Here is a 10,734-nt window from a genome sequence, read left to right as displayed (position 1 = left end):
TGGGCACATCTCAGTGCTGGTGGGCACATCTCAGTGCTGGTGGCTGTGGTTTGGCAGCTGTCTGAAATGTGTACACGGTAAGGAGAGCACAAGGGTTGGTTGGTGGTAGATTTCTTTCTTTGTGTAGACCAGGAAAGAAACCTGAGAGGCAGGAATTGCTGCTCTATTGTTTGTCAGAAGTCTGACTCTTTCAGCCAGTGACTCCATCGTGCAACTACTTCAGATTTCTTGAGCCTCTCCCATATGATTTCGCAGTGACAAGCTTGTTTCTTCTTCAGCTTTCAGTACTACAGGATTGTATACAGGCACATACTCTCTGCCTGTCCTTTCTCCAACTTTCTGTGAAGACCAGAAGGTGCTGGGGGGAGCAGAACTCCCGTGTTCCACACAAGCTGCGACCTGCAGGGATTCTGCTGGGTTTGGGTTGGATTGTACGCCAAGAACTTAAAGCAGCTTTCCGTCTGTTCTGGTTATTCTGATCAGCATCTCCCGTAGTGATGCCAGGTGACCCGTGTGCCACGGCTGCTTCCTGCTGCTCAGTAGGTCTCCACGTGGCACTAGCCTTGTTTACTCAACTTTTATCCCCAGCAGTAGTTCCTGCTGCCAGCTCCCTGTGCCCATGTGGTGCTGCTCCGGCCTTGCCCCGTGTCAGAGCTGGGGGCACTCAGATAGCTGACCTGGGATCTGGGCACCCCTGCTTCCCTCCTGGCTGGGTGGCTCGAAGGGCAGCGTGACCCAGCTGGGCCTGGGCCAGGCTTGGCTTCGTCAGCCCTGAAGTGGATTCAAGCAGCAGTGCGTGACTCTGCGTGAGGGCGAAGCGTATCTTGTTGCTTTTGCAGGATTTTCATCAGAATTTCTATTGCTGTTGATTCTGCCTTAGGCTCACATCAAAATTCCTTCTGTAGCGCTCTGCTCTTGCTGCATAGCAGCGTGTCAGCCCGTTCCTGCTGATGGAAAGAGAAGGTGTCAAAGCTGAAACTGGAATCAGCTTTGGCGTGCTGGGCTACAAAGCCAGGCTAACTGTTGGAAGAGACGTGGTAGCTATTTGGATTGTGTAGCCCACGTGATATTCACAGAACTGCATGCCCCAAACTTGGTTGTTACTGCAGAGATGTACCCTGGCTGTACACCTGTGTGCACGTGGACACTCGTGCCTTTGCTACTGAATTGCTCTCCCATAAGAGGTGAGGATTTGCAGTCATTATTCTCGCCTGCTCCTGGCACAGACCTGCATAGCTGGAAGGCAGGAATCTGACTGTTAGCAAGTGCAAAATGCCATCCATTTTTTAAGGCTCTAATGATGCCATGATGTCTTCTTGCAGGCTAATATTGGCCAAATGGATACACCCAAAGAGCTCTGGAAGATGATAACAGGGAACATGGCTCTGATACAGGTAAGAAAATGTGAAGGAAAAGGTGGGAACATTGGTAATTGGTGAAGTCCAACTTGAAGAGACATCAGAAGGTTTGAATTTCTTCTCCTGGGTAATGACTGTCAGTATTGCATGTGTAGTGGGGAAACAAATGGCACCTTATTATCCCATAGTCACCTTACCACAGCAGTTAGCCCCGAAGGTTGAACTTGGTGCTTCCTTGCTGCATGCTAACCCAGCTGACATAGTTCCCCAGGACCAGTTTGCCTCTTATTCTTCTTGGTGACGATCTCGCTTTTATTTTCAGGTTCAGGCTACCGTGGTTGGCTTCCTGGCCTCGATCGCAGCAGTGATATTTGGATGGATTCCAGATGGGCACTTCAGCCTTGACCATGCTGTCCTGCTCTGTGCCAGCAGTGTAGCTACTGCTTTCATTGCTTCCCTTGTTCTGGGTAGGAGACCCATCCTGTACGTTCTCCACGCACCTCTTCCTAACAAGCTGGGCTCTCCTTGCCATCATCCAATTTTCTTCCTCTTTTTTTGCCGTAGGCATGATCATGATTGGAGTCATCATTGGATCCAGGAAGATGGGGATCAATCCTGATAACGTAGCCACGCCAATTGCTGCCAGCCTGGGAGATCTCATCACCCTGGCTCTGCTTTCAGGAATCAGCTGGGGCTTGTACAAAGAGCTGGGTGAGGAGCAACAAAAGGCTTTTGTCTCTGCCTGGTCCTTGTGTCTGCTGCAGCATCTCCCTTGTGTTTCACCCTGTTCCTTTACCGTTACTCCTCTTGGGGCTTCCAAGTGCCAGGAGCTTGGTAGTGGCTAAAACAGTGGGGGAAGGCAGCTTTGGATGTAATCTTTTGTACTGTCAACACCAGTTGGGGGACCTCAGTGCAGAGCTGCAGCTGTATGCTGTAGACTTCCTCCTCCCTCCTCCCCTGGTGGCTGGGATGCAGAGGATGTGACTCAGCCAGGTTCAGCCAAAGGTGAAGCGGTGCTGGGAGGTCTCGCCCAGGAGTGGGAAGTAGGAAGGAGCAGTTAGGAAACTGAAGAGATTTCACCCAGCAGGTGCATCAGGAGGAACCGCTAGGCCTTGTGGAGTTGAGGCTGGCCTGGTCTAGTTTCTGTGGGATGGCAGCAGTCTGCTAGCAGGTCTGATGAGCTCAGCTGAAGTAGCACCACATCTTGCTGCCCCCAGGACGTGTCCTTGATCTGTTGCCTTTGCTTATTTCCCCCTCAGAGAGCAAAGCATACGTGAATCCCTTGGTGTGCGCCTTCTTCATAGCTCTGCTGCCCATCTGGATCATCATTGCCAAGAAGAATGCAGCCACTCGGGAGGTGCTGTACTCTGGCTGGGAGCCAGTCATTATTGCAATGGCAATTAGCAGGTAGGAAGGTGTGGAAGAGTTCTTCTCCCTGAGACGTAGACAGAAAATTTACCCTTTCCCCCCAGCCCTTTCACCCTATTCACGCTCGACAGATTCCAAAAGAAGGCAGAGAACCAAACTTCTCCTTCCATGGTGGCCTCTGCCAGGAAACTGGAGGTCACGTTGTGTTTTCCAGACAAAGACGCTGGGATCTAGGCCCAGGGGCACTGAGCACCTGACTGCTGGAATCCAAGGCCTCAGCAGCATGCCTGCTGCTGCACAGGGAGACTCTGGCACAGCCACAGATCCCGTCCAGCAGTCTTCACAAGAGCCTTCTTTGCCCTCTGAAGGGCAGGATTGCTTTGGATTACTGCGTTGCAGTATGCCACATGTTGAGGGATTTCATCTTTTTTTTGGGCAGCCACGAGGAAAGGCTGTGCTGGAGCTTTCCTTTGTTACCAAATACTGAGGCCTAAAACCATGCACCTACACTGTGGCTGTTGCACGCCTTGGTGGGTGGATATGTCACGCAGTGCACGCACTGCAGCAGAGGGGACCTGCAGCGCTTTGTGTGTTGCCCGATGAGCTTTCAGCACTGACCTCCTTGGTCTTCCCTCTGCAGCGTTGGGGGTTTAATATTGGACAGAACAGTCTCAGATCCGAACTTTGCTGGGATGGCTGTCTTCACACCGGTTATCAACGGTAAGTTCCTTTCCACTGTGACACTGCAGCTCTGATGATTCTTGGCATACGCTGAAATTGGCCTCTGCCTCATTGCAGGCAGACTGAGGAGGCTAATTCTGCTGGATCACCAGGGAGATGCAGAGGTTAGACCCAACTGCAGCAGCATGCCTCCCCCTGGTGCCAGCTCTCCACCAGAGGGGTCATTGGCCCTGGGGAGGCTATTGCCCGAGAGAAGCTTTCCAAATCTGAGCTGCAACAAGAACCGTGTTCATTTTCTGCTTCCTTCTGGCTGGTGGAAGACCCAAGATGCAAGCCCTGTAGCACTCAATAACGTAAAGATTTGGGTTTGCAACTTGAGTCAGGAAATCTGGTTTATTCTGGAATAAAGCTTTGACCTCGTTTCTGCCTAATGAACCAAGGGAACTCTGCTGTGTGCTCGTTCTCAGCCTTGCAATAAATTGAGCTCGTTCTGCAGCAGCGCATCTTGCGTTAGCAGGTTCCAGAGTTCCATGATGCTTCATGCAAAACCCAGCAGCTTTAAAGTTCCCGTGTCTGTTGCGGTGACCGACTCGTCATGTTTGGTTTTGTTTCACATATTGTTTCCAATCAAAGCTGCAGTGATGGAACCGTATTTTACTAGGAGGCCTTGGGGGGAAACTGCAGAACAGCGTGCTTTGTCTCAGCTCTTTCCATCCTGCAAAAGTGGAGCTTGTGTCAAAAATAGACTCTCTTGCATTATCCTAGCACCCGGCAGCTCCGGGTGTGCTGGCTGTAGCAAATGACTTTCAAATGGGATTGAGATGTTACCGTGTTGCTCTGTTCTTATCTGCAGGTGTGGGTGGCAACCTGGTGGCAGTGCAGGCGAGTCGCATCTCCACTTACCTGCACATGAGTGGGATGCCTGGGGAGAGCTCTGAAACAGCCCCTCGCAAGTGCCCCAGCCCGTGCAGCACTTTCTTCAGCTCAGGTACTCGAGTTAGGGCTTGGAATGTATTGAGTTCTGCCAGCAGCAGTTGCTGCAAATGGCAGGCTGAGCTCCGTCACTGGAGCACTGTCACGGGAAATGGTGGCTGAGGCTCAGAGGCAGCTGTCAGCTGCTGGATGTGCCTGCTCTTCTGGCCTGGCCTGCCCTCTAGAGACGGGTGGACCTTTAGCAAAGCTGCTATGCAAGAAGACATAGCCCTGCTGGATTAGGAAAACATGTTGCCGAAGTCCCGTGCCCTGACTGTGTAATGCTGTAAATCCTCCACCCAGTAAATCTTTTCCAGATGTTCAGGATACCTCAACCTGCCTTGAGGCTGCCTGCGTGTTGCAGGTCTGCTGGGCCTATAGAGCTACAGTTACAGAAAATTAACCTGCAGATGCTTTTTAGCCCTGTTATTTGTAGCAGAGAACAGCCGAACCTGCACTCCAACACGGTGTGGGCAGAGATGGTTGTACTCTAGGCTGCCTGGGGAGGTTTGAAACCCCCTAGCCTGAATTCTGGCCTTCTGGTAGAGGGCTGCCCCCTGGAAAGGGCGATCCAAGGTGCTCTGTTCCCGTGTACCAGCTGTAATCTGCAGGGTTTGGGAGCAGAAGGGGGGAGAGGTCTCCAGCGTGGTGGTCACCTGTCAGAAAACTGATCTCCAGACAAGGTGCAGGCCGAGCTCCAAGGAAATCCAGTGCTGATGGTGGATTCCTGGCGGTTTGGAACTTAGCGCTGTCGGAGGTGGGACACGAGTCCCTTTGGCAGCTGGGCTTTGAGCACAGCTTTTGCTCTGGGGGCAGAGTTAAGCTCTCCTACCAAGTTTCATAGTGTCTTTGTTCATCCTGACACTTAAGTCAGCGTTCGGGGTGCTGCTTTCCAGCCTAAATCTGGAGTGCAAGGATGAGAGTCCAGTGCTCTGGAGTCTGCTTTGGCTTACACCACAGCTGTAGGTAGGCTGCAGAGCTGCTGTGTTCCCGTCCCACTGAAGCCTGACCTCCACCTTTGTTTCCCAGCAGATGTGAATTCCCGCTCTGCCCGTGTGCTCTTTCTTCTGGTCGTGCCTGGACACTTGGTTTTCCTTTACACCATCAGCTCCATGCAAGGTGGACACACTACACTCACCCCGATTTTCATTGTTTTCTACATGACAGCTGCACTTCTCCAGGTGAGCTGAAGCCCTTCCAGGGGCTGCGACTGCTCAGGCTGCAGTAAGGGGATGCTGCCATGCCACCTGCAGCAGGGAGCTGCTCAGCCAGCTGAGTTGTAGATGCACTGCTGAGGGATGTGCACTATCCCTAAGGGGTCTCTGCGCTGCTTCGCTCTTCTGCGTTAATCTATTCTATAAGGCGCTTTAGTAATTAGTTAATTGCTGGTGAAGAAAGCAGGCTGTGCAGGTTGCAGGACCCCCCCGTGCTCGTGGGGGAAGGGGCCTGGCAGCTCCTGCTCCCCTCGCAGCAGCCATGGGCAGCGGTTGTTGTGAGGGCTGTGTGCTGAGCCAGCTGCTCCTGCTGCAGAAATGCAGCTGCTGTTTGCACGAGCAGTTGCCTGTGTAGGAGGGAAGGGAGAGCTGTTCTGGTTGGGGAGTTTTGTACAAAGCCTGGCCGCGCTCCCCCTGCTCGCCCCCTGGTTTCAGTGTCCCCTAAAATCAACAACCGAAGCCGGCTTGAGGAAATGAGTCAGAGCATCCATCAGAGGCGAGAGCGGAGAGCTGTCATCCAGGGGGCTGAATTTAGGTGGTGAACTCCTGCCGGGTGCCTGGGCACGAGGAGGGGGCTTCCGCCCACAGCTGCGCTGCGGAGCCGTGGTGTGAGCAGCGTGCGGGCCGGGGGGCACTGGGCTGCGGGGCTCCGTGGTGCTGCAGTGCGAGCTGGTGGCCAAAGGCATGAAGCCTCTTCCAGTCCTTGTCCCAGACGTGAGGCTGCAGAGAATCCAGCGTGGATTTCTGCTGTCTTTAAACACTGATGTGAATCTTCTCACTGCACTGGAGGAGGCGGGGAGCACATGGTGCTGGGGTAGCTTTGCCTCTTTATCTTTGGAATCCAGATGTTGCTGTCCCTTCCCAAGGGTCCTACGTGCTTCAGAGCGCTCTCTTTGAGCCTGTTCTGGTTAGATCTGAAGATGGAGATGCAAAATGTAGGTAGACTTCGTGGTGTGCGGGTTCCAGTGCTCTGAGCCTTGATGCTTCACTGTGTCGGTGACAGGTGAGCGGCCGCAGTGCTGCTCCGTGAGGATGGGGATTGCAGAGCTCGGGGCCGTGGCTGACGTGGCTCTTTTCTGCCTCCCCCCCACCCCAGGTTCTCATTCTGCTGTACATTGCTGACTGGATGGTGCACTGGATGTGGGGCAGGGACCTCGATCCTGACAACTTCTCCATCCCCTACTTGACAGCGCTGGGCGACCTGATCGGAACAGGTCTCCTTGCTCTCAGCTTTCATGTCCTCTGGCTTATCGGTGACCGGGACTCCGATGTGGGGGACTAGCTCTCCTTGCCACCCCTCCCCTCCTCTCAGCTCTCCTCCGTTCATTTTTGTCATGGTTGTTTTTCTTCCACCCTTGCTCTTCTCTGCTTCCTCCCCTCCCCCCCCCGTCTCTCACGAGACTTCATTCTTTGATACAGGATTCTCATTATTTTCAATGGGAATTTTATGTGGTTTATATTTCAAGCCAAGTTTGTACAGAAAATAAATCTAGTTTTAGGAAGGAGGCGAAAGTGTAATGAGACAATCACCAAGTGCAATTTCCTAGCAGTTGTCTGACCCCGTGTTCCAGGGGAGCTGCCCATCGGTCCGATGGAGCGCGCAGGAAGCCCGCCTGGCCCGGCCATTGGAGGTGAAGGGCTGCTTTGTTCGCTTCATAAGCGTTTTAAATACTGCAGATGAGGTTCAGATGTACGTTGCGAAGCAGGCACCTTCTGGCAGAGTACGGCCTTGTGGATGAGGGCACGGGGATCTCCTGTTTTCTCTATCCTGTGACCTTCCTCCCTCGTGTTTTCTCCCTCAGTCCCTCCCCTGTGCCTCGCACCCGAAGCATGCAAGTCTCTGCTCGAGTGCTTATCCAGCTGTGTGCATGAAGGCCTGCTTTCAGCTGCCGTGTGCGTGCCGGTGATGGGCCCGCTGCAGCTGGGAAGGGGCTGCTCGGCACCTTCCCCTTGCTGAGCCTGAAGCATTTCAAACTCAGGAGCGTTACGCTGCTGCTGTCTCCTCGGAGATGCCATCTGTGTTCAGCCGTTGGCTTTCTCTGTGTGCATAGGAGGCAGCTGGGGAGCAGGTCGGCGGAGCAGCCTGACTTGTTGCAGCCCTGGGCTGTCAGTGCAGCGCTCCATGCTCCTCAGCAGAGCACCCTGCTTGCCTTCAGCTGCACGTGGAGCCTGGGGTCGGTGAGGGCCCAGCACGCCAGCCGGGGCTGAGCACTGTGAGCCTTGTTTCCCTCCTGCTTTTTGTGCTGCCCAGCTGGGAGGTGGCTGGGAAGCCCTCCCTTCCTCTGCCTGGGAGGATTCTCATGCAGACTGCAGCAGCGTAGCGACAGCAAACCCGTTCTGGCTGCGTGGCTGAGGCATTTGTAAATCATCTTCCTGAGTGCTGTTGGCACTCGGTGCTTTTTACTTTTCCCATCTGGGTACAAATCGATTCAGTGAGCTGAGCACAGTTTATTGAAGCGGGTTCTTATTGACTTGGAAGCATCACTCAGCTGCATCAAGTTCAAGTGATGTGGTCAATCCGACAGCGCTGTTAAGCAGGCTCTGATGCATGAACATAAACTGAATGCATGTGAGCATGGGAGAGAGCTCCTAACAGCAGTAGGGATGGAGAAATCAGTGTCCCATGGGACCCAGCTGTGCTGCAGTGCCCAAAGCACTGGGAGATGCTGCTCCCAAGCATTTGAGGAGATGCCCACAGTACCCAGGAGTTCATGCTGCAGCCTGGAGCACTGCAGCCCTGCTCCTGCTGTGCTGCTGCTTGTCCTGGGTGCCTGCAGCTCCAGGGCATCACCCGAGAGCTGCAGGATTTGGGGCTCCCTGCAGGCTGCTGCTTTTCTTTTCCTGCCTTGATGGGCTTCAGTTCCTCCCTTAGCTTAACTTCAGCATTTCTGGCACGAAGAGGCAGCGCTCCCCTCCTCTCCTTGCTGATGTGAGGAGGTTTCCCTTCCCCCCTCCATCTGTGCCGTGTCTTTAGTGGCAGTAGCTCTGCCCCTCCTCCCCTTCCCCGTAGTGACTTGGCTGCTCGCAGGTCCCATTCAAAACCACGAGGAAAAAAACCAAACCAACAGAAGAGCCAACCAAACTCCAATCAAACTCCCACCCCAAAGCGCAAAGTCTGAGCCCAGGGGCTCAGCATCCTCTGCTGTCACCTCCTTTCTCTGCCTGCTGCTGAGGGGCGGCTGCGAGACTTCCTTCCACTGACACACGGTTGTGTATGGCCGCAATGTGGTGTGATATCGGCCTTTAGTTCCCCAGGACAGAGCTGGTGCTGGGGCAGGATCTGTGCTCGTGGTCTCCCGTGGGTGCAGAGGCGCTGTGGGGTGCGTGGGGTGGGGACAAATCTCGTCGTGCATTTCAGAACGTGGCCGGCCAAAAGCTTCTCCCACCACGTGCACTCGGTTGCATGGCCCACCCTCCAGCTGGCTGCCAATGAGAAATACCGGTTTACTCTTTTTATTAAAGGAAAAAAAAAAAAAAAAAAGACTGTCTTAATTATTTATAGTTACCGTAACTGGATTGACGGATGTCAACGGAACTGATAAATTATATTTCGTTAAATAAAGATGACATTTATTTACGTGGACTGCGCTGCCCTTCCTTCCTCCCGCTCTCGCTGTAGTTGGAGGTTTCTCCTGCTTTGCAGTTTGCCGGGGCTGGCAGGGGCCTCCTTTCACCGCCATGAGAGTTAGGAAAAGAAATAATTTTGTGTTAAGCTGAACACAATTGGTCAGAACGGGAGGTGAGCAGTCTGCATGCTGCCTCGCCTGGTGGGATCCGGGTGGGTTTGGGGCAGGAGATGCTGGTGGGTGTTCCCCTGCTGCACCAAGTATGGGCAGTGGGCATGGGGTGGCTGTGTGATACTGGGGGGGGGGGATGCTCTGGGTTCAGCTGGGGGAAAGCGATGGTGGAGCTCTGTGGTTTCCAGGGGAGGGGGGGAGGAAGGAGGCGTGGGTCCCTGCTCCTGGGAGCTGATGGCAGGACACGTGGGAACAGCACGGAGCTGTGCTGGGGGGGGGCAGGCTGAGCAGTAAGGAGGAGGGCTTCCCATGGGGGGGGGGTCAAACCCGCGGGGCTGTGGGTGATGCCCTGCACCCGTCAGCATCCAAAGGGCATTTGGTAACGGCCTCCGTAACGTGCTGTAACTTTGGGCAGCCCCGGAGCAGCCAGGGAGTGGGGCTCCATGAGCTCCAATGGCCCCTGCAGCCCCCCCAGCTCTGCGCCATTCCCTTCCAGGCTGTGCTATTCCACTCTCTTCCATTCTGCTCTGCTCTATTCCATTCTGTGCTATTCCATTCCATTCTGTTCTATCCTATCCTATCCTATCCTATCCTATTCTGTTCAGTTCTATTCTATTCCATTCAGTTCTACTCCATCCCATCCCATCCAGTTCTATTCTATTCAGTTCTATTCCATTCCATTCCATTCTATTCTGTTCAGTTCTATTCTGTTCTGTTCTGTTCTACCCAGTTCTATTCTATTCAGTTCTATCCAGTTCTATTCCACTCCATCCCATCCCATCCCATCCTATCCCATCCTATCCCATCCAGTTCTATTCTATTCAGTTCTATTCAGTTCTATTCCACTCCATCCCATCCCATCCCATCCCATCCCATCCCATCCCATCCCATCCCATCCCATCCCATCCCATCCCATCCTATCCAGTTCTATTCTATTCAGTTCTATTCCATTCCATTCTGTTCCATTCCATCCCATTCCATTCCATTCCATTCCATTCCATTCCATTCCATTCCATTCCATTCCATTCCATTCCATTCCATCCTGTTCTGTTCTACCCAGTTCTATTCCATTCCATTCTATTCAGTTCCATTCCATTCCATTCCGTTCTATTCTATCCTACTCTCTTCTGCTCCATTTTGCTCTATTCCATTCTCTTCTGCTCTCTTCTATCCTACTCCGTCCTGTCCTATTGGGCTCTGTTCCGTTCCATTCTATTCTACCCCATTCCATCCCGCTCCGTTCCATTCTCCTCGTTCCTTTCCATCCCATCCCGTTCCCCCCACCCCCGCCGCCCGGCTCGCACCGAACCCGCCCCGCCCCGCGGACCCGACGCGCTCCGGAACTGCGCGTGGCGGGGAGCGGTTCCGCCTGACCCTCACGTGACCGCGGCGCCGGGGGTGGGG

At 53.7% G+C, this 10,734-nt stretch overlaps 1 protein-coding gene across 2 annotated transcripts in view; it reads left to right on the top strand.

The window, feature by feature from the left end:
- Positions 1 to 9,094, top strand: part of SLC41A1 (solute carrier family 41 member 1) — an 18,527-nt gene extending 9,433 nt beyond the window's left edge. For both annotated transcript variants that reach the window (XM_021377398.1, XM_021377399.1), the window contains exons 4-11: positions 1,323 to 1,394; positions 1,681 to 1,825; positions 1,923 to 2,069; positions 2,618 to 2,765; positions 3,367 to 3,446; positions 4,261 to 4,395; positions 5,412 to 5,560; positions 6,690 to 9,094. In XM_021377398.1, the coding sequence (XP_021233073.1) occupies positions 1,323 to 1,394; positions 1,681 to 1,825; positions 1,923 to 2,069; positions 2,618 to 2,765; positions 3,367 to 3,446; positions 4,261 to 4,395; positions 5,412 to 5,560; positions 6,690 to 6,875 (1,062 nt within the window). In that variant the 3' untranslated portion in view covers positions 6,876 to 9,094. The remainder of the gene's footprint in view (positions 1 to 1,322; positions 1,395 to 1,680; positions 1,826 to 1,922; positions 2,070 to 2,617; positions 2,766 to 3,366; positions 3,447 to 4,260; positions 4,396 to 5,411; positions 5,561 to 6,689) is intronic.

Source organism: Numida meleagris, chromosome 25, assembly GCF_002078875.1.
Source record: "Numida meleagris isolate 19003 breed g44 Domestic line chromosome 25, NumMel1.0, whole genome shotgun sequence".
In the NCBI taxonomy this organism is placed as follows: Eukaryota; Metazoa; Chordata; class Aves; order Galliformes; family Numididae; genus Numida; species Numida meleagris.
The sequence above is the reverse complement of the archived record's forward strand: the minus strand, read 5'-3'. Positions and strand labels throughout refer to the sequence as shown.